Raw genomic sequence first — 24,444 nt, 5'->3', positions numbered from 1 at the left:
CTTGGCTGTAAACGATGGATCGTGTGGTGTGAGCTGGATGGAAGCTGGAGACATGCAATAAGTGTAAAAGTCAGTGGGTTTCTGGCAGAGGGTGGTGTCAGTTTGGCCATTGGTAATTTGTACTGTGGTATCTAGGAAGTGTATTTCTCATGTGGAATGGTCAAGGCTAAGATTGATGGTAGCATGCAGGTTGTTAAAATGTCTGTGGTATTCTTCCAGAGTCTCTTCACTATGGGCCCAAATGATAAAGATGTCATCAATGTAGCATAAGTAAAGGAGGGGTAACAGGATGAGAGCTAAGGAATCGTTGTTCTGTCAGCCGTAAAAATTTTAGCATACTGTGGAGCCATGCGGGTGCGCATAGCAGTGCCGCTAATCTGGAGGTATGAGTTGTTATAAGCAACATTATATATGCTATTATGTGCCAGTGCATTTGCCAGGGCTGACTTATTTTCTCTCACTAGTCAAACTTGTCATTATTGCATGGTTGTAACACATCTGCCTTACTGGTTCTGGATGTGATCAGACTCTTAAATTCTCAGAACAGTCTAATTGTGGGATGAATAGATGATGGGAATAATTCTGGGTCTTCTCTAAAAAGTTGTAACATTCTCTAGTGCAGCTTCTTCATAGAAGTTTGGCAAATCAGCTTCTTTCTCCTGTAAATCTTAGGCCTGGAGAGGATACAAATGAAGCATTAAAAAGAACTGTTCTGCAACCTTGTATTTACAGGCTTTCCCATTCTGAATTGCTATTAGAACTGATCACACACTTCACAGGATTACGTATGAGACTTTTACATTATGAATTTTACCTGGAAATCAGTGGTTTCTCACCCTGTACTATTTTTACACAGCTGAATCAGAAAGCTGCAGCAAGTTTCTTGTTACTCGCATCTTTTATTTTTATTTTGATGTTTAGAGCTGTGAAGCTGGCTTTTTTTTTTTTTTTCAGAAGACATTAAACAGCCTGCTTCCCATGCCCTTTGATCACTTCAGCTGTTATCCTGAAGTATAAACAGCAGACTTGAAAGTTCTCATCGGCCATTGTGATAGCGATTCTACAAAGAGGGATTTGAATGTGAATTTTAAATTGTCACTGAGACTGTCATTTTGGTTTTGTGGTAATGCCCCCTAGCTTTTTTCTTGGTGAGATGAACGCTGGTTTATGATTTTTAAAAAAAAAAAATCTTGTAAGGGGGCTTCATTGTTAAGATTCTAAGCCTTGGTCTGTATCAACAATTTATATTGGTATAATTGTCACTTGGGGTGTGGATGAATTGTTGTGGCAAAATATAATCTCAGAACATCTTCAGGTTTACCTAAAGCAGGGATAGTCAGTGATTTTTTTGTCAATGGATAGTCAATATCCAGACTCTAGAGAAACATTTTTCACCCCACAATAGTAAATAAAGAGATTTTCTGGTTTATCCAAAACTTCCTTGCAGTCCAGATTTGGCCTGTGGCCTGCCTGTTGAGCAGCCCTGACCTAAAGAGTTAAGAATTTCCATTGTATTTCATTTTTCTGTAAACTGTTCTAATTTGAAAATAACTTTTTTCCTTATTCTCTTCTGAATGATAGTTTTCTACTGACATGTCAAAACTGGTGATTTGTCATCCATGGACAAGTCAAGTAGTGTGACATTCTCTATTTTGAAAGAAATACAGTTTGAAGTGAAGCAGTTAACCATTGGGTATAAAATTTTGACAGGCAACATAACTTAGCTAATGCAGAGCTTTGTCTACAAGCACAACTTGTGTCCTGCTACTGTAACTTGTGGGCCGTCCAGACCACCACATACAAACACTTGCTAACTTAAAGTAGCTCGTTGCCTATGCTAGGTTTAGGTTAGTTAACTGAGATGCTTACTACAGTCTTTCTCATTTCTCCTCTTCTGCTTCTTGCAAATGCATAAAATACAAGTGACAACAGTTTACCACTTGGTAGTCTCAAAATGATAAATGCAAAATGCTCCAGGAAATGCTGATAAAAGGATCCGTCTCTTGGGACTATTCAAGAATGTTGAACTTCTGGACCGAAACAGAATTAATTCAAGAATATGAGTCTTCTCTTCTCTCCTCTCCCCCCCCCCCCCCCCCCCCCCCGGCACCCAGGGTGGAGAAATGTTCTAATTTGCTGAAGCTGAACAAAAATATCTGTGTTCTAGTGATGGCAGCCAGTTGAAGGATTTCGTGAAGACATATGACAAGAATTATAATTCTTGAGGCTGTGTCTGTAACAGGCAACTATTGTGCAGTTGAATTTAAATTTCCCTTTTTTTTTTTTTAAACTGTTCCCTGTATGTACTCAGTGTCAACAGTTGTGAATCTTTAATAAAGTTACTAAAAAATCTGTGTGTATGGTCAGCCCACACAAGCAAACAAATTCTGAGTTGAGGCTAAAATCTGTTCTGATAATCCAGTCTTAAATTGTTACAGTTCTTCCTACTTAATACAATGATCTGCATTTGTCAGATCCTGTGTACCATATGTGTTGTTGCACTGATGTAAGCTAGTGACGGTGTCTGCTAAGGTTTCTATCCTCAACTCTCCTCTGATATGAACCCACAGAAGCAATTAAATTCAAGTGCCAAGACAATTGAGGAGAGTTATCCCGAGGACATTTTTCAACTGTTAATAAGCATGCTTGAAAAAAGTTCTTAAGGCTTAAATTGTTATTGGAAGAAACTAATTTTAGAAGGGCATTTAAAGAGAGTTGTAAAGTTCTGCATCTTATTCCACTATACAAGAGATGAAAGTGTACCAGCCTAAAACACAGAAATTTTGTAACCAGTTTTCTTCTAACAGTAAGCCAATTCTGCCATGAAGGCTTTGTGTACACTAGCTAACTAAGTGATACAGCTTTTTAAAAATCTTTATATGGATTTTTGCTAAAAGATACTTAACTTAGTTGAGAAGTTTGTTAGAAGGAAATACTCTTAGAGCTTGCCTAAAATGTTGCAGGTACATTTGAAAATGTTTATCAGTGGCTTTTTGAGGTGGGCTAGACGTGATTGTCCTGTGTATTGCATTTGGAAAGAAATGAAATCCTGTTTTTGTTTTTTGTTTTTGTTTTGTTTTTTTGTTTTTTAAAGCTATGTACATGTAGCTGATTAATAGATAAGGTGTCATGGAAAAGAAGGAGAAATGCTAGAAAAATAGCTCTTCTGATACTCTTCTTATAGTGTCAGTGCATATTTGCATATTAGTCCTGTTAGGTTCTAGGGAGGTAGGCAGCTATATGCCTTCCCATGGCTAAAGCATCCTCCTCTAAACTTTGGGGCAGATCCAGTGAGTCTGGGAACTCAATTATAGGAGACAGCAGAAAATATAACAAGGACAGGTATGAAGATGAAAGGGTCAAAATTAGGGAACCTGAAAGACACTAAGCGGGGAACTCCAGACACCATTCACTGCTCCTTGAAGATGTCCAGGGAACAAGCAGATGCTGCCCAGAGGAAATCTGCCCAGATCAGAAATAGGTCCTAGAGTTGCAGAGGACTGGCTTAGCCAGTACACTCATCTCTCGATAAACGAGTACTTTATTTGAGTACTTGCTAAAACGAGGGACATACATACTTACTTGTGTTCACTGGACAAGTGAACTCCTCACGCTAATACGAGACTTACCCCCTCCCCACAGCTCCAACCCACCGCAGCCTGATCTCCCTCCCCCCCACTGGCTCTGCAGCCCCAACCTGCTGCAGCCTGATCCCCCCCCCCCTCCCCACGTACCCAAACTGTGGTAACTTAAACCCGCACACATCCGAACCACGGCAACTTAAACTGCCCCACTGGCCCCCACGCACCCAAACCTCTGTAACTTAACCCCCCCCCCACCAGCTCCACGTACTCAAGCCACGGCAACTTCACACACATCCCCGCTGGCCCCACATGCCTAAACCACAGCAACTTAAACCCCCTGCTGGTCCTGCACACCCAGCCATGGCAGCTTAAGCCCTGCCAGCCCTGCACACCTGAACCGTTGCAGCCTTAACCCCCCTGCTGGCCCCACAGACCCAACACACGTCAGCCTGAACCCCGCCCTGCCTAGCCCACCACCATGTTTTAGCCCTCACCTCCATCTAACTCATGTCACCAAACTTCCCCCAGCCTTCAGCCCCCTATGACCCCAGGTTCACTTATCTTTCAAAAGCAGCACCACCTGCTGCCACTCTGAGCACTTGGAACCAATCAGAGTTTTACACGTATTTTAATAGGAGTTTAGCGTTCCTCTTATGAGTTTCTGCCTACAAGCAAAAAGTTATGAACCAATTGTGCTCTATAGCAAGGGACTGAGTGTATCTTGTCCCTGGTGGTGTAAGTTGCCACTTTGGCCATTGCTAGGAGGAGGCTGACCAGGCAGTCCTGCAACTTCATAGGACTGTGGCTAGGGTGTGCATGTGTGAGAAGGTGCACAGAACAGTGCAGCCAAAAAGGAGATCCAGGAGGAGCTGTAACAGGGACTGCAACCTGATGCATTCAAAGTTCATGTGCACAGTCTCCCTCATCTCACAAAAGGGACAAGCTTTGGGGTGGGGTGAATCATGCCAAGTACATGCCCATGCTCAGTGCTCCGTGGAGGAGCTGCCAGACAATATCCCCAGTGGTTCACAAGACAAAGGTGGAATACTGATTGCTCTGCCAGAGTTCCTCCTTCTCAATAGTTAGCAGTGGGTCCTACCACTTTTGTGAGAAAGTGGAGAGTATGGAGCAGTTGCTTGCCAGTCTTTTCAGAGGTGTGACATTTCCATACCCGTTGTCACTACTTTAACAGAAAGTACGGTCTGCTTCGTTTGTACCTGATAACTCTAGCTAAAACTTTGGAATTAATAGCGTGTTTCTAGTACAGGGATTTTTATGAAACTTCAGGAGCTTTTATTTTGAGTTTTCATATGTTCACTACAAGAATCAAAAGGGAAATCCAAGCAGAGAAGTAGGAAGGCCAGTGACTGCATCTAGTGGAACTGAAGAAATAAAAATCAGCAGAGTGGCACAGGAAGGGAAGTGGCACTAAAAGTAGAAGAAAAAAATAAGTCTAGGAATCAAGGGGAGGACCAACTTTAAAATTAAAAGTAAGTCATAAACTAGTGCATAGCTAATGAATTTGGACACCGTGCTCCTAAACAGTTTTCATTGTGCATCCCTGTGCTGTGAACATGTAGTACCATTGTTAGCGGCTTTTGTAGATAACTGAAGCGGTAAACTGTGTCATAATGAATCGTGTTTTCAGGCTACATCTACACTATGAGATAAATTCAAATTTATGGCAGTTAGTTCGATATTAGTGGAACTGGCTTCACTGTAAATACCATTAGCTTAATTTAGGGAGCACTAATATCAATATAACATTGTCAAAACCGACTGGGTATAGTGTCAAATTCAAATTTAAAAGTTTAAATGAAGACCAGTGTGGAAGCCCCACATCTGAAAATTGAATTCACTAGCCTCCAGAGCTGTCCTGTATGTATCCCACAATGCCCCACAGTGCTCTGCTCTGGCTGCTTCCATCTTCCCTGCTCTCTCTCCAGGTGCACAGGAATTAGGTAACAGGTAGCCCATGACTTTGAATTCGGCAGCAGGAATCCTGTAGCTGTTGGGTCATGCTTGTATTGTTTCTTTGCTATCAGTGGTGTGAGTGCATCTCCCCATCAAAACAGCTCCAACAGTGAGTTTATGGTTCTGTCTCTCTACCTCTGCAAACTGATTACTTGGATTTTTTTTCCTGCACTGGTGAGAGCCCCTACCATGCCACACCATGTGGCAGCTAGGCTTGTGGGGAGGCAGGGGTAGGTGGATGAGAGTCTGAGAGACCTTGCTGTGGTTTACATTTGTGCAACCCTCCTCCCCCACAGGTGCCATGCAGTCAGGGTCTTTCCCATGCCCAACTACATCGTGTGGCTAGCCTCCAATCCAATAAAAGGATGTGCCCGCAGTTCAGTGCAGACTATGCTGCCAGGCAACACCATGTACTGGCTTGTGCGCTGTGAGGGCTCCAAGGGGAGGAAAGATTTTCTGTGGCTTGCTGCCACCAGGTTTGGGATGGGGCAAAAGGTTCCTTCTCGGCGGTTAGTATTTTTGAGCGCTTGCTGCTGGCAGGGGTGGGGAAAGACTGCTTCAACTGGCCCCTGACCACCACCACAAATATTTTTGAGAGTTGTTGCTGCCCTGGCCACTAAGATTTTTGGGGGCTTGCTGCTGCCCTGGGAACCATGACAAGTGGCTCTGCAGACATGGTCTCACACCCCCTTCCCCCTGCACGAAAAGATTTTCAGGGAACAATTTCAACTGGCTCGTCATCCTCTGATCCATTCCCCCAACTCCTATGGGATGAGGGGGTCCGGCACCCTGGCAGTCAGTGTTGGCCCCCCCAGCTGAGTACCACCACTTGTTGAAATTTGGCTAGCCCCATCTCCCCACGTTGAACAACTCTGCGTAGCGGGAAGCTAAAAATCTTTTTTCTTAACCTCATTCCTCATGCTTTGGCTCCCCTTAGTACAAGGAAGAGTAGGTGGAGGGGCAGTTAAGAAGATGCAGATTGCTGGGGGAATCCCAGAAACTCTGTGAAGGATCGTTAAGCCAAAACCTTGCCCCACAATCTTTTTTCAAAACCTTTACCGTCCTATTTTTTTCTTCAAGTTTTGCATTGTTTCTGTATTGTTTTCAGGAATCATGTAATTAAGGGAGGGGTGGCAGTGGCTGGAGGGCCACTTGACAAGATTCAGACACCTGCTGCTTTTTGTAAAATCTTTAACTTAGTTACAGCTACAGTTATAAAAACAATTCAGTTGCAGAAGCAAGAGATTTCAGTTTGGCAATCTTTGCTGATGCCCAACTTTTCCTTCCTTCCTCTGTGCTGGAAGAATGGCCATTTGCTTCCCACAGGAGGGGAACGAAGATGATGTCACATACCCATAACTACTTGCAGGGCATTTTTTCCCCATGTTGCACTAGCAGAAATATCCAGAAAGCTATGGGGCTGAAGGAACTGTGGGATAGGTTCCCACAATGCACTGCTGCAGCTGTTGATGTTTGTGATTGTGTGAAAGCAGTAAGTTCGCTTTGTGGGGAGGTGAAGATACTCAAACTAGAATTTATAAAACCCAGTGTTACAAAAATCAATTTTAATAAATTCAAGTTTATCTCGTAGTGTAGATATAGCCTCATTCTTTCCTAAAGAGAGGTTCATTCCCCCCCCAAAACACACACACACACACACACACACACACACACACACACACACACACACACACACACACACACACAGAGAGAGAGAGAAAGAGGCTGGTAACTATAAAAGCATGATTTGAAACAAGATACAAGCTTTATGCTAAATCCTGTGCAGGAGAATAACTTCATTCATATAAAGCAATTATGTAATATAAGTTCATATTGAGATTTTTTTTGTTAGTAACAGTGATGCATTTACTCGATTACTTAATTTTTGTGGTTTATGTGAAGCTATAATTAGATGGCTGTAGAAGTCTTGGAATCAAAATTTTTGAGTAGCACAAGACCTTACATTCTAACTCTAATGGTTTGTAAATAATGCTAAAATATTTCTGAACCAACAGACTGGAAAACATGAATGTGGTTAGTGTTTTTTTTGTTTTTTGACAACTAGTCTCAAAGGCTTCAAGTAAACCAGAAAGCCAGGTATATGATGGATTGAATTAAAAAGGTGATTTTGATTTTTTTTCCTTCATCCATCAAAAGTTCTTTGCTTAAATAGTCTTATTTTAATTTTCTTTTGTTTGTACTATTTAGTTTCTTCTTTAAAGAAAGGCCAATGCTCATTGTTCATGTAAGTTAGTACAGGTTAACCTGGAAAATACATTCACTATGCTTTTATTTAAGGAATTGTACACTAATCAGTCTTCATTTTCACGTTAGAAAATGGTAATGCATTTCTTCAGCAAATTAATTTTTAGCCATGATTGTGTAAAGCTGCATTGAATGAAAATTGGAGTTCAATTAATGTGCAGGCAACTAATACAAGTTAAATAAAGCTACCTTAAATATGCTGGCTGCTTTGTTCCTTTCATAAGTCACAAAATGTTCTACATTTAAAAATAATGAGTAAATTGAACTCATTTTTTTTCCTGGTCACTATGATTTTCAGGATTTTAGGACAAGTAGACCTCTTCTTTGCACCTCATGTTTATTTAAAGATAGAAGCAGGAGAACTATTCCTTTTCCAACTCCCACTTGGATTCTCAACTGTGAATGAAAATCATTGAACTGAAACAATTGAATAAACAAATGATGAAAATATTTTTTTCTTCAGTACCTGCAGAAGAGCCTATAGCTGTCTACAAGCTGGTTAGCACTTTAGCAAATTCCTGGTTTTGCATGGTTAGTTAATGACTTCCCACTAATTCAATGATTTGACTTGCTTTAAAGTTTCAGCAGCAAACATGTACTGCTTGAATAGCATGTAATTTAAATGAATTTGAGAAATATAGGTATTAGCATGAATTGTATTGTCAAACTTACATTTTGCTTTATAATAACGCTATTCAAAATTAACCGATTTAAATCCAGATATTTTTGTAAAAAAATTTTTAATGTGCTCTGGCCACAAAAGATGTGGTGGGCACTAGATTCGCAATAAGAATACGTGCAGCTAGAACAGCTTGCATGTACCTTTGGCAGTAGCAGCTTTGTCTTCTGTAGTTCTTAAGCTTCTGGTGACAAGAAGTCTGCTGCAACTCAAGCCTTTGGTTGGATCCAGAGGCAGGGAGAAAACTCCAGAAGGGACGAGTTAGAGGTATGCCATAAAAAAGTTTTGTTGAATGGATTAAAAGAGAGAAAATATAAAGGTGGACAGACATTGGACAGGGAGCATGGAGAGAGAAAACTCAGTTGAAAACTGTGGCAAAATAATGATCTTACTTGGAAAAGTGGAAAACTGCTTGCAGATATTTATAAAATTTACTCAAGTTCCTAGCCAATCAACCAACAAATATGTTAAGCTAGCAGGTTTACCTGGTGGCGTTTGGGTCTTTCAGGGCCGGCTGGCTGGTGGGGACAGAATGGGGAGAAGTGGTGCAGGAGTTAGGGCCAGGGCTTGGGGATGGTTAGGGGATCGGGGGCAGGGTGTGTGGGGGAGGTCAGAGCTGGGGTTTGGGTGGTGGGAAGCCCTGTTGCCTGGCTGCTCCCTGGGGAGTGGGATGGCAGGGATCCTGCTGCACAGATGCTGGCTGCTCCGTGGGGCTGGAGCACTTGCTTGCCTTCCTTTGGATATTCGGGAGTATAAATGGCCTTGCTATCGCAGCCCTCCTTTTCCATCTGATGAGAAATACTTTCCATGCAAATTCAATTGTTCTGGCACCACCAAACCCTTACCTTGCTCTAATTTTTAAGAGGAAGCTGTATATGAAATTTGGCATTCCTAACTCTTACCATTTAGGAGGAGACTCTGAGGCTGTCTCTGCACTAGCCCCAAACTTCGAAATGGCCGTGTAAATGGCCATTGTGAAGTTTACTGATGAAGCGCTGAAATGCATATTCAGTGCCTCATTAGCATGCGGGCGGCCGCGGCACTTCGAAATTGACGCAACTCGCCGCCACGCAGCTCGTCCAGACGGGGCTCCTTTTCGAAAGGACCCCGCCTACTTCAAAGTCCCCTTATTCCCATCTGCTCATGGGGAATAAGGGGACTTCGAAGTAGGCAGGGTCCTTTCGAAAAGGAGCCGTGTGCGGTGAGCCGCGTCAATTTGCAAGCACCGCGGCCACCGGCATGCTAATGAAGCACTGAATATGCATTTCAGTGCTGCATTAGTAAACCTCAAAATGGCCGTTTATGTGGCCATTTCGACGGTTGGGGCTAGTGTAGACATAGTCTTAGAGAGACACTGATTATATATTACATTAATGTTAGTGAAATTTGTCAGATATTTTCAGCCAGCATTTCTCTGTAATTTGACCAAATCTATGAATTTTTTTTTTTTTTTAAATTTATAAAATGAGATGCTGAAGTGCAATAAATAGTTACACTGTCTCATTTCTTTAAATCCCAAGGGATCCTGGCTTGGGAGAGAGGTTGAAAGTAGCTGCAGCAGCTCTGTTAGCAATGTTGTTTTTATTTCTTGCTAGCTGAAGTTTGTCTTTAACCTAGTAAAACATTGGATAAATTTTTCCTGCCTAGATACATTTATGAACTAACTCACTGAACCAAAACAATAGTTATATTTTTTTTAACCACAAATATTAATACATTAATGTCTCAAGTAAGTGCAAAATCATTTGCTTGCTTTCTACCTTCTTCCCAAGTTATTCTCTCCTGTCCTTGTGGAAGGGTATCACAGGAGTTCTGTGAATGAAGTTTCTCATTAGTGCTGTGCATAAAATTTCATTAATTTGGCTTTTTCCTGAATGATTAAATACTTCAACTGGCTACCTTCATTATACTTAGAAATTAGGTATAGGTAGAGTAAACCCTCAAGTTATACGGGGGTTGCGTTCCTGTAACCCTCCCATGTAAGTAGAATTTCTGCGCAAGTTGAGGGAAAATATGAAGCAGGCTGGTCAGTTTCCTGGCTCCCAGAGTGGTAGGGAGTGGGGAACCAGGGGGGCAGCCTGTTTCCCATCTCCTCACTGCTTGTGCAACCCAGGAAATTGATTAGCCATGGTTCCCTGTAGCTAGCAAAGTTAGTTTCCTGTCTCCAAGGAGTGGAGAGGAGTCAGGCTGTCCTTGGTTCCCCTCCACTGTCTGGAGCCAGGAAATTGACCAGGGCTGCTGCCCTGATCAGTTTCCTGGCTCTGCAAGGGGAGGGGAGCTCTCCTGGGCTGGTCAGTTTCTCAGCTGCCTGGTTCCTGGCTCCCTGCCACTCTGGGCAGTGGGAAACTGTCTCGTAGTTTCCCTGCTTCTGTCAGGGATGGCAGCCTGACTTGCAGCTGCTGCCCCTCACAGGAAACCACTCCTGTCAGGGGTGCATCCAAGAGTCAGGCTGCTGCTCCTACGTATTTTTTTTTTTTTGTCAAGTTACCTCGCATTGGGAGAGGGATGATTCCATCTTTCATAAAGAGAATCTGTTAAGCGTTGTGCGGGAAAAGTTCTTTCCTGTAGACAACCTCCCAACCTTATGAGTATTCTCATTAGCAGCCAAAGGCTATACCACAATAATACTAATCTTGGAACTTTTCCTTGCTACAAGCCCTATTACCATCTTTGTCCACACATCTATTCTGGTGATACTATCACGGGACCTAACCACGTTAATTACAGAATCACGTGCATATTCTCCTGTTACTCAGCTAACATTATATATACCATCATGTGCCAGCAATGCCCACATACCATGTATATAGGGTAAACTGCAAACACACTTTGCCAATGAATGAATGGACATAGAGCAGACATCAAAAATCTCCAAATACGCAAACCTGTCAGCCAACACTTTAATGGAGTGGGCCATTCGTTAAAGACCTGAGAGTTTGTGTTCTGCAGAAAAGAGACTTTAACAACTGCATAGAGAGAGAATGTTCAGAACTTAGATTCATATGCAAATTTGGCAGATTAACATGTGGTTTGAACAGGGACAGCAATTACCTGACCCTCCCCCCCACACCTTTTGATTTACCAATTTTGATAACAATTTTTGGACCTCTTGTGCTTTGTCACACAAAAGCTCATCACCTAATAAATTATTTTGTTAGTCTTTAAAGTGCTACATGACTGCTTTTTTGTTTTGATAGCATACAGACTAACACAGCTATCTCTCTCTCTCTCACAAATAGAAGCTTGTTTTCCTTGTGACTTTATTCTGCTGTCTATATCCTGCCTGGTGTTTTGAAATGTGGCTGAATCTTGTATGGTGGTTGGTTTTTGCCTTTATAAATATTATTCTTTAAAACTTTTAGATTAGCATTTTTCTCCCTTTTTGTATATTACAGCTTTAGTTATTGAGTATATTAGAATATCTAGTGACGATTGCTACGATAGGGAATCGTTCTTCGATAGTATATGCGTAGGTCACAAAAAGAACTTCGTCTTAGAAGGAAAAACTCTCAGAATCAAGGAGTTGGAAATAGACAGACGGGTGGTTATTGCAATTGATCGTTCAAATCCAATATTGGACAGATAAGACACGAGAGAAATTGCAGACTCAAGCCCTGCCCATAGATCCTCACTGCTGCTGCTAACCACCATCTCTCAAGATGAAAAGGGGCCATAGTATATAGTCTTAAAGGTTTAAGTGCAGCTCCTTGTTCCACCCTAACCTTGCTCATAGATTTGCTATATAACTGATAATTATGTCTCTTGTGTTTTCCAAGACACTCATCCACCAAAGCTGGATTCCATAAGTAATAAGTACAAAATTCAGTTATGTATAATATTCTGGCACATTGATTTCTCCATAGCTTTTCTCATACTGTCCTTCTGGTGGGTTGATACATTTTTTAAATTTGAGACACCCGTTGGCCAGAATAAAAGCTTGCTCAGACTCTCTGATTTCAGATGAAATGATCATATTAATTAGACTGGGAAGACCTGTTAAATTATCCATCCTTTGAAAGAGCAGAAAATAATGTCTTCATCTTCCTTTTTCTCAATTTAATCCAAGCCCAGTACCGATGGACAGATTACTGGCATGCTGCTACAGTAATACATTTTTAAACTGGCATGTTTCTGGCAGCTTAAATTTTATGTATTCTCTCCATGTATCCAGTGATCTACATAATTGTACAAAAATTTGATCCATGTCTAATAGGTAAACAAAACTTGGCGTGACATAACTTGTGGGCTGTACTTTGACTACTCCTGGGTAAGTCATAAATTTTGCTCCTTTGCTGCTTAAATTCGATAGTTTGAATACTGAAAGAAATGAAGTACAGGAATTGCAACAAAGAAATAGAATTTTATTTACAACTAACGTATGTACTGAAGAACTGAAGTGGCTCTTTTAGGGAGGGGAGGGGGAATAGAGGGAAATGTGCATGCTTTATTTAAAGTTTATTTTTGAACAATTTATTATTTTTATTAAAGCTGATTTTTTTATTCCAGATTTTTTTAAAGGATTGTAAAAAATTAAGTGGGAAGTTTTTTTTGTCATCCCTCAAGTATTGTCATTCATTTTAACCAAAAAGAGCTACAGTCCATTTGGTTTCCAATGACATTCTAGTTTTCAAACTTGAAGCATTGTTTTAGTCATGCCAAAACAGATCACTACTCCAAATAGCTGTTTTCTGTAAGGTTTATTGAGAAGCAATCCTATTCAGGGTTCAGTAAGCTATTCAAGTAACCTTTTTCATTTTCTACACTAAGCTTAAAACTTCCTGTGTGACTACCATATGCATGTATTTATAGAATGTAGCTCTGACTTGTCTAACACTGATTCAGCTGGAGAAACTTTGTACAACAAGTTTGGCTCACCTTTCAGAATTGAATTACCCCAGCACATTTTTCTCCAACCTTATCAGGAGGTAAAAATACTGTAAAATGGCACCCAGTTTTTCAGTATGTTATAAATTCCAGCTGTGCATACTACGAATAGTATGTGGGATACAAGCAGTTTCTTACGGCATAAATATTTTTTTCTTGGTACTCTTGAGAATTAAGAATCGTAATATTTTGCCACTTTCTCATTTTTCAATTTAAGTATAGCTTCTTAGCTGATGTGGCTGGGTCCTTGTATAGGAGTCCAAGGCTTCAAAACCCACTTCCTTCAGTGATTTGTAGCACCATAATTTTTGTTGGAGAGGACAGTCTGGTGAGAGCCTTTTCTGGCAATCTAAAGGAAAAGTACTGGATTGCAAGCTCTCTTGCACTGCTGCTGAAACAAAGTTGCTACAGTAGAGCAAAAAGAGCAAGAGTACAAATAGAAACAAGAGGAGACATACAAAAGAACAGTGCCCCCAAACCGTTACTGTGTGCAGGGCAGAAGATGGACAGAGTGAACTTCGGGGAACCATTGGCTGACAGTTGTACAGGAATCCTCTCTGCCCTTGTTTAAAAAAGGGCATTAAAACTTTCTAATGAGATGTTTGTGCATGATTTTTGCCTCTTAATCTGTTGGAGACTTCATGTTCTTACTACAGGTTGAACCTCTCTAGTCCAGCACTGTCAGGACCTGAACAGAGCTGACTGAGAGAATTCACCAAATTACAGGAAGTTATTACTGTGTGTCAGCTTTACCAACACTTCTACTGCATACTGGGCTCTTAGAGTACATTTAGGGGTAAATTAGAGCTAAATAACAAGACATAACACAGAGACAGGACTGGTGGCCGGAAACAAACTTTATTGGACCACAGGAAATTTGGCTACACCCGTGATAAGTGGTTGTCCAGCTAACTAAAACCATGCCAGATTACAGACGTTGCCAGATGAGAGAGTTCCAGATTAAAGAGTTTCAACCTGTATTAACGTTAAAAATTGAAGTTCTTCCTACTGTCTTGAAAGACTGTTCAGATGATTGGGGAATGGTACGAATATTGTATTGGTGATCATGCAAGTAGATTCCATTAGGGATAATTTTTTAACTTTCTAACATGCAAGTTTTTCTAGTTAACACTTGTTGAACACAAGTAATTGAAAGAAGATAAAAGGTGTGTCTAATGACCATTCCTTCCTGTCCTCTTTCCCTTAGCCGCTGAAAGGTCAGTCTTCGGCCTTGTCAAAGTGTAATTGTTTTAACTATCAGAAGACTTTTTATCTCTCTTCGTACTTGCCATGGAGCCCCATTAGCATCCTGCTAGTAAGAACAATATTTTAAACAAGCAAAATCCCAGTTCAAGTGTAGCTGGCACCATAGTGATCATTGTCAAATTTCTTTCTTAAATGGAAAATTGTACTGTAAGAGCAAAGTTTTGGCTTCCAGCCCATCAGGGTAAGTCGTTTGCAGGCTGGGACATTTTGTTTACCTGGAGCATCCACAGGCTTGTAACCCCACAGCTCATAATGGTTGTGGTTTGTCATTCCTGGCCAATGGGAGTTGTGGGAAGTGGTGTGACCTGGCTGCCACTTCCATCCATTCTCATCGGCCAGGAACAGTGAACTGGGGCTACTGGGAGCTGTAGGGCTCTGTGCCTGCAGACACTTCAGGTAAACAAAATGTCCTAGCCTGCCAGCCGGACACCCTGGCAGTCTGGGAGCAGAAACTTGCTGATCCTGATCTACAACAGCAGCAACATATTAGATACTCAATTCAGTGGTGTTTAAAATAGTCCAACTTTTGGTCTGGATTCATTGTTAAGCTTACCTCTTGCTCTTTAATGCTTCATGTTTTTACCCAAAAAAACCCAAAAAAAGTTATCAACAAGTATGTATGGTAGTCTGTAGCTTTTCACAAGGCCATGATTGTCAAAGTTTGCTCCTGAAAAGCAAAAAGATTGTAGGTTCTGGTAAGCAGACTTCATAATCTTCCATTTATAAAACTACTTTAAGCCTTAAAATCACAAAATGCTTTACCAATGTTAATTGCATGTAATCAGTCAGCTATTTCTAGAGTAAAATGCCATTTCAATAGTAATGCCCAACACTACATAGGAAATCAGGATGGTTAGCTACAGTAATCTTTTGAAACCAGAGAAGGAATCTTATGGAGATAGTGCAGTTACATTAACTGAAAATTGGCTATTAGCATTCTTTCTCGTATGAAAGTGGTCTTGAATTATTAATGATTTCAATGAGTCAAGACCTCTAGTCTGATACTTGGTTGCTCTTCCCAGTATCACTGTGCCCCCAAGGCCAACAAGGTCGCTGGCTTAAGCCAACTTCAGAGGAAGTATCATCTGCTGAATCTCTTACTCTAAGTCTTGATGTCATCTAACCCAAGTACTTTCTTGGCTTAATCCCGTTTATTTTGTAAACTCTGAAGAGATCACAATATTAAATGAGATAACTGTAAGATACACTGTTCGATTTGAGGGTGATAACTGAAGTCTGAGTAGCCCACAGTTTAAAGTAATTGGCAAACTTATTGACCTTGATCAGAATAGTTCTTTGAGCATTTCTTAGTGAATAATTCATTGGTTTGCCAATTAGAATTCTCACAAGTCTGAGCAGTAACAGGCAGTAGCTCTTTTGGCTCTTACTAAATTGATAATACAATTGTAGTATTTAATATGCAAACACTTGATTCACAATTGCATTTGAGTATGTAGTGCGTACGGGTTTTTTGTTTGCTTTTCCTTACGTAAAACAAGCAGTACTTCTCTTTTTCTCTTTAATGTGTGTTGTGGTTTCTTAATGTGCTTCCTTATTTGTTCCTATTCATGACATGAAAGATGGCCATTGCAACACAGTGGGAAATATGGAAAAGCCATAATAGAATTTACAGCTGTTCCAAATGTTCACTTATTACAGGCCAATATGGGAACATAGCCCAGTGGTATTCAAGACAGACAAATTGGTCCCCACAAGAATATGGAGTATATGTGAAAGTTTTTTAAGCCTAGTTATTACTAAATAGATTACTGACTTGAAGCAGCTATATTTTTTTTCTTGTTTTCACTTTCACAAGTTTATTTACTTCCATATGGTAGCATTTGTGTGACTCTCAGCAAATTGGGTATGTTCTGAAACCCCTACTTTGGTAAAGCTTCTTGCAGAATCATTGTGTATCTTTTGAAAATTCAGCCAACTCTGTATTGTGATTGGGACCATAGAAGGAATGTAAATATAGGAGTTGAAATTCAGCCTTGATAGTAATGTACATATGGGATTTAAAGGGACACGGAATTTTTAGATTGACTGCTCTTCAGTTTTTGAGAGCACGCTTTTAAGTGTCTTGCATTTAGCAAGCAGCTGTTTCGAAAAACTTGGCACATAGAAGCTGTCAAGGGTGGTGATAGGAGTTTACACTGTAAAACAGTGTTTCACACACTTAAAACATTTGTGTGCTCCTTTTGGGACATCATCCTTCTCTCCAAGTGCCATCCCAGTGCTTATTTCCCGATTTGTAGTAATTTATTTTCTTCCGTATGCTCCCTGAAATCCGTTCACATACCGCTTGTGGTATGTGTACCACACTTTTGGAAACATTACTGTAAAATAAAAGCTGTGGAGTGGATAGTTACAACCAATTATTTTTAGATTAAATATCTTCCAATAATGTTGTTAATTGCTGTCTGAAAAGCTGTGTTGTGGTTTCCTTTTTTCATTTAATGAAGTGTACATAGCAGCTAGAATTGGCTTTAATGGTGGTCCATGAACAGTTTGTGAGGGTAATTGGAGGTCTGCTAATGGTTTTGTGGGGATATTGGGAGGCCACACCAGTGAAAAGGTTGCGAACCATTGGTCCACTCCTAAATCTGAGGAAGTGGTTCTTAGCCCAGGAAGCTCTTCAGCTAGTAACTTTGTTAGCCTCTAAGGTGCTACAGGACTGCTGTTTTTTGTGAAGCAACAAACTAACACAACTACACCACTGAGACTACATCTGAAGTGCAACTTTAGTTCCAAAATGAAAAAACTTGTTTCTAGCCAGTAGAAATGTTTTCTAATGTAGCAGAAAATCAAGGTTAATGTTTAACTGAAGTAAATGTTAAGTGTGTGCATGAAACTCTCAGTTCAGATTCAAAAGATAGCTTACATGGAATTAATGTGTACATTTAAAGGAAGCTTTATAGCATTAGGATTTAGTTCTAAGGCAAGTATATATTTGGAAGGGTTTTTAGAGAGGTCAAAAGAGTGGTGGTTGTACTTTATAATGTTAATGTAATGTAGCGGAGGGGAAGACATTTTGCTGAAATTTGAGTCTTGCCTAAACCCTTTTTCCAAAATATTCCAATTAATTTTCTGTTGGATCATTTAACTTTAGCATAATTACATACTAAGATAAGCAGTGCTACTCTCTGAGGTGTAACAACCAACTCGGTACTCTGTCATTTGTTCCAGTGTTCCTCATTGCATGTCTTAAACCAAAACTACACTAAATTTAGGTTGAGCTGACAGTGCTAAAAAAAATCCGCACCCTCAAGCAACATCATTAATCCAACCTAACTCTTGAAGTAGACACTGCTAGGATTCCACATTTCTTTGAAAGGTTGAGTTTTCATGTCTTAAGTATGAAGAATGTGTATCACAAGGCCCAGTCCTGACTGGGGCCCCTAGGCATCCCTGCATTGCAACAGTGGTAGAGAAAGTGTCAAGTTTATAATGTCCCAATTTCTTCATAGAACATGAGTATGATTGGTATTCTAGTCAGTTTCATTTTTTCTGAAGTTTTTATATGCCAGAGCTTTGTCTGTCTTCCCTCAGCTGTTCCATAATGTATTCTATTCCAGCATAAGATTACATCTACAAAACCTCAGGCTGATTGATTAGTTTGGTGCAGTATGTGTCAAAATTGGTTTCAGGAATGAAAGTGGTTCCCCCCCACAAACTTTACTATGGAGAGAGCAATATCTGGTTTTAATATGTTATAATGACTAGTGACAAAAGTTCTCTAACCAACACCCACCACTTCATGGAGTCTCTGAATTATTTAAAATGGTATTTACGGTCACAGTGACTTCCAAGTGTCTAACAGCAGCATTGCTTTGAAGTTAAGTTTTGCGCTCTGGAAGAGGTTGATTGAACTGTTCAGTGTGCACTGAATGACTGAACCTCAGTGTTGGCAACATGAGTGCCCTAAGGGAAAAGCAAAATTCGTCTTGCTTCCATAGGCTTCCTTACTGTTTTGTTGTACTTGGAAATTGTTCATGGAATCCTGGCTCCAGTCAATGTGATTTCCATGAAGTGGTTAATTTAAGAAGAAAGATCACTAAATGGAGGTTTAGATTGTTGTTACCTCTTTAATACATGTTATAGAACATTAATCTAAAACCCTGCAAGACATTTTTTTACAAGATTCTGAGTTCTATTTGGAACTACAGACCTACCAAATATATTCATGGGAGAAGCTCTTCTAGAATGTGGCAGTGACCTGATCACTTGTCGTTTGTAGTCAGATTATTTAAATTCAGATTATTTTACTCAAATATACCAGTGCACAGACATCAATATAAGTATTCACATGTCTTTTAAAATGTGTTTGTGAAAACAAGTCTTTGCTCAGAGGTTCAAAAATAAGTCTTGGAATGGAAAGAGTCACAGCCTTATCCTTGTCACCCATAGTGACTTACTTTACTTACTGTAGCACCATTTGCCACCTCTCTGTGATGGTTTGATTTGTCTTACCTTCAAGTACCTTCTCAGTCTTTTCAGTTTCTCATGTACTGTACTTAAGTACCTACACCAAAAATAGTGTATAGTCTGCCACTGAATTTTTACCTGTGCATGAAGCTTCATTCTTGTGCAGAACTCTCTGCTGTGTGCTGCAGGGGCCTCAGAGCCATTATTCAGGACATCAAGACTTGCCTTACTGCTGCAGGCACTGTGTGCATATATGTACAATGAGTTGTATAAGGATGAAAACACATGAAATACATTATTTTTATACTGTCTGACAGCCTTGTATTTTTGACTTTCCTATGGCTTGTAAGTTCCAGTTTTATATTAATGGGAATCTCTCTTTTATATAAAAGCTTGTCTGATTAAAAATCATCCAAAATTTAAAAAAAGAAAAGAGAGAGAAAAAATACAGTGACACTTGCCCCCTCCCCCCGCCCCAAAAAAGGCAGATTTTAAATAAGCATTAGCAGAAAGCATATTTTAATTGCTTCATTATGGCACCAAATATAGACCATAACAAAACTGCGAAATCCATTCAGCAAAATTATCTGCTCTACAGGTTTGAGGAAAGATTTATGAAAGTGAGCTGTTCCTACCAGCTGTGTAACTTTAGAGTACTTTACTGAAAATCTAAAACTCAGATCTAGATACAGTTCTGTGCTCAGTGTGATATGCTTTAATAAAATTGCGCATACTGTGGAAAATGAGTATAACTTCAGCCTGTAGCATTCCTACTCAGATTTATTCCCGGTAGTTTAATGTTAGAAAATGTGAAATTCTGCAATAGGTAATATGTTTCAAATTGTTACTATTTTTAGTAGAAATATTTAATTTATACCTTTTTAAAAGACTTTTTGACATTTTGATTATAGAAGCTTAGAGTCCATTGCTTTCCAAAACAAACCAGAATACCATTTTGATGCAAATGAGTAGTTCCTAGCCAATCATACCACTTGGAACTGGGAAAGCAATTTTTTAATGTTATTCACGTGTTAGAATTTTAAGGATAGATTCCCAACTGTGCAGCTGGTAATGCCATACCAAATCAGTATAGTGTATATCCGTGGGTAAAACTGGTTATCTGATAGATCTCAATATTTGTGGAGAATTAACTGAATTTCTAGTGGGATCTGTGGTATTCATTCAGTTCTTTGACACTAATACTAGTGATCTTGTTAAAAAGTGAATTTGCAAATAGTTTATAGATGACACATTGGAGTGTGGTTAATGATATATCACTTAGTGATCTGGTTCCCTTGACAAGGTAGATGCGATTGTAACCCATGCTAAGTTTTTTAGGAATAAGGTTCTTTCGAAAATGGGGTTTACTTCCAAAAGAGCCACATCTACACTGCCTTTTTTCTTTCAAAAGAAGCTCTTTTGACAGGATAATATGCAAATGAGGTGCCAGATATGTAAATCTGCACCTAATTTGTATTTTTGAATTCTTCATTTGCATTCCTCTTTTGAGAGCGCAGTGCTAATGTAGACACAGCCTCAAAGTTTAAGGTGAATCCAGTAAAGTCAGTGAGTATAAATTAAACTGCGTAAGGCCCTCTTCCCCTTCTCCCTCTCCCCTAAGATGCATTTGTTCCATAATAATCCTCAGAGGAGGTCTAAGCTGTACTGACCTGAATTCTCTTGGGTTACTATAACTGTGGTGATTGAGGTATTTGTAGCCCACTGAAGTCTTTGTCAGATTTAAGTTGGGCTCACTTCTGTATGCAGAACTGGATCTTTCTCAAATGTGACATTGAATTTATGGCATCAGTTATTGAAAAAAATGAGTAGCACTGATCCAGTAGTAAACAGTGAGTGGCTATAACAAATGTTCTGCTCTCAGTTTTACTTGAAACTGGACCAAGACTGGCTTTCAGGAAAAGAAGCGAGAGTGAATACAATTCCAAGGTGTACTGAAACTGTTTTTGGTAAAGTAGGGAAGGAGCAGCTAGAATTCTCAGTAGTGCCCAGAGTTTAACTAACTGATCACATTGAAGCCGCTGATGGATCTGCTAGCTTAAGCTTTATTAAAACATCACTTACTCTGAGCTCAGATGCAGCAGCTCAGTTATAACTCCCCAACTGTTAATCCAGTCACTGTGTAGCACAACATGTAGATTCAGTGTAGCCAATCTGTAGTTCGTGTGGCTTGTCTACATGGTGGGATAATGTGACCTCCTAGGGGTTGTGATTTCTGAAAGGCACTAAAGTGTTGGAGGTTAATTGGTCCATGTTAGAGCCTGCTCATCTACTGTAGAGTCTTTGGTGTGCTCTAACTCAGTGCTCTTTCCCACAATGCTAAGATAAAACCCATATTTATGCGATTTCAGCTTACATGTTGCTTGGATTAACGCAAGTCGAAGTTGTGAGTAGCATCGAGCAGAGGACCAGGCAGCAGTGCTGGTCGGTTTCCCAGCTCCCACAAGGAGGGGAGCTGGGAGCCAGGCTGCCCTCTGGTTTGCAGCTCCCTGCCAGTCCCAGGAGCCAGGCTGCTGCCTGGTTCACAGCTTCCCCGAGTTGCCCAAAATTTGACTTACATGTGATAGTCCAGGAACACAATCTACTGTATTTTACTGCACCCTAGGGAACCTTTAGTGCACACCAGTAGAGTGTGTTCCATTGCTGTTCAGTTATTTGTTGTCAAGGTGCAGACTCCAGAGAAAATACTTTTAAAAAGATAAAATCAGCGTGCAGTCAAAAGTGGCTGGCAGTTGGAATTTGGATTGCAGTTGGCCTGTCAACTGCCCCTTGACTATATGGATCAGCTAATGCACAACATGAAAGTGCACTTTTAGAAATCTCATCTCCATAGCATACATCACTACTCTGTGAAGGAAAGGCCGTCACTTGGGTTAGTTTAAGATAATGAACTCTGGCTACTCCAGTCAGACTTGTCTAATTTGATGTGCAGATAAGTTCATAAGTGAAATAAGAAATTATGTAAGCTTTTAGTTTGATTTTCATATTCATTTACTTGCCGTATTCTAGGTTTTTTTTTTTTTTTGTTTGTTTGTTTTTTTGCCGAGAGTCATTTATACTGAAAGTTTTGTGGGATGGCATTGTAAATCAACTAGTAGCTATTGTACAGTAGGGGTAGGGAACCTTTTTTGGGTCACTGACCACAGACAAATCAGTTGGAGGTCACACAAGTGAGAAGCACGTGCACACACAAAATTACAAACAAAAGAAAAACTGCCATGATGTGGACCCTGACTGAAAAACAGTAAGGGAGACATTCCCCTCACACAGGAGCCCTAAAGCCTAGCTGGGGCCAAAAATAAGGGTTTCAGTGTGTAAGGGTGTGCCAGTAAGTAGGCTTTGGGTGTGGAGTCTGGGAGGGAGGGTGTTAAGAGCGGTCTGGGAACTTGGGGGGTCTGACGAGGAAGGGATTCAGGAGAGGAATGGGGATGTGGGTGGGAGGGGGTGCAGGAGGGTTTGGGGATACAGGGTCTAAGAAGGAGGGGTCAGGGTTGGGATGAGGGGTCTGGACGGGAGGGCGTAGATGCAGTGTGAGAAGGGTAGCAAGGAGGGTGCAGGAAGGGGTGGGATGGGGTCTGGGTGGGGGGGGCACAGGAGCTGCCTGGGGGCACAGCATCTCAGTGATGGGGGCTGCTTACCTGTGTAGCACATGGCTCTCCCCCCATCTGTCAGGCACTGCCCTCCACTGCTCACATTGCCCAGAATTCCAGCCAATCAGAGTGGCAGGATAAAGCCTCCAGAAAGCACTGCTAATGCTGTTTCCCTCTCCCCTTTGCTTGCTTGAGGGAACAGCAGCAAGCGGTGGAGCTGCTTCCTGCCCCCCATACCTTCTGGCAAAGCCCATGAGCTGAATGAACCCCAACTTATCAGATCCAGTCTGAGGCTTGGGGCTCCCCATCCTGCTGGTGGCCAGATGCCAGGAAAGGGCCCCAAGTCTTGGAGTCTGAATCTGAGTTTCCTGCCTGTTTTTAAAACAAAAACAAAAACAACCCACACACAGCGCAGTTGGTTCTTCCTCCCTTAAAGAAAATGTCACCGTTGGTTTCTATCCAGTCTTCATAGGGTTAGGTGCAAATTTCACTGTCATCACCTTTGCTTCAGTCCCTCGTTGAGTAATGCAGCGTACCAAGACTTGAAACAAATTGCAAACCTGGCGAACATTATTTTTGCTGTTCACATCAGTGAGTGAATATTGTAATAGTTCATGAGTGATGTGTTTTAATTCTTTAGCTGTGTTTGATATACCTCATTACCCTGCTTTTATTGGCGTTATATCTTTATTTGGATTGCTTTGGCAGTTACTTGTATAAATATGTTAGTAATGCCAGGATTATTGTCACAAGTGAATTACAAAAATAATTCTCATGCAAATCATGTACATCTAATTACTGAGACCCACAGGGGCTAAGGGTCTGTACAAGGGATTGGACATATCCTTAGAAAACCAAACATAAACATCAAAAGGCAAGCCTTAAGTTGGAATCCACAAGAAAAAAGGAAAGGAGGGCACCCAAGAAACACCTGGGGTAGAGACTTGGAGGCAGATGCTAAAAAGGTGAAATACACTTTGTCAGAACTGGAAAAAATTGCCCAAGGCAGAGGACACCAGTGAATAGTTGTGAATGGCCTGCGCTCCATGATGTAGGAGCGGAAGAGGCTTACTACTACTACAGGAGCTAAGACAATGTAGCAATACTTTGTTGCAATAAAACTATTGCCTAAAACTTTAGTTCCATAAGTACACTACTGTATAGGTAGCCTGTGTAAAACTTCACATGGCAATGTCTTGTTTGTGTATCTTATGACGAGGGCAGAACCGGGGCAGGAACAGTGGCTAAGTGCATTCAGCACTTAACTGTTCTGGGATTCTCTGTGAAAAGAACATGCTTGTAAACTTAACAGTGAAGGTCTCGGTTTGCAGTGTGAAGTAGCTGTTGTCTATTCCCATGGAAACGTGATCAAAGCTAGGAATGGTTTTTTACGTACCAAATTTTAAGACAATTTAAAATGTGAGATTATAAAAAGTGTGTACTATGTTTGATCATTCTAATTTTACTAACTAATATTTTACCATTTCTTCTAGGTGAATCTGGATTGGGAAAATCAACTTTAATCAACTCATTATTCTTAACAGACTTGTATTCCCCAGAATACCCAGGCCCTTCGCACAGAATTAAAAAGACTGTACAGGTATGTGTGGAAAAACTGTAGCTTGTTCTTTGTAATTTGCAAACTGACAATAGTTTAAGATAGTGTTTTGAATGGGATTGAGGGTAACAATGCAGGGGGCATCACTCAAGATGGGAGGGGCTGGCTGGCAGCCAGTGGGGCACCTCCCCGACCTTT

The 24,444-nt window shown here is 40.7% G+C and overlaps 1 protein-coding gene across 2 annotated transcripts in view; it reads left to right on the top strand.

The window, feature by feature from the left end:
• The window catches only part of SEPTIN7 (septin 7), a 123,056-nt gene that overhangs the window by 25,773 nt on the left and 72,839 nt on the right, over window positions 1-24,444 (top strand). For both annotated transcript variants that reach the window (XM_074988102.1, XM_074988101.1), the window contains exon 3: window positions 24,182-24,288. In XM_074988102.1, the coding sequence (XP_074844203.1) occupies window positions 24,182-24,288 (107 nt within the window). The remainder of the gene's footprint in view (window positions 1-24,181; window positions 24,289-24,444) is intronic.

The sequence above is a fragment of the Carettochelys insculpta genome, chromosome 2 (assembly GCF_033958435.1).
Source record: "Carettochelys insculpta isolate YL-2023 chromosome 2, ASM3395843v1, whole genome shotgun sequence".
NCBI lineage: Eukaryota > Metazoa > Chordata > Testudines > Carettochelyidae > Carettochelys > Carettochelys insculpta.
The sequence above is the reverse complement of the archived record's forward strand: the minus strand, read 5'-3'. Positions and strand labels throughout refer to the sequence as shown.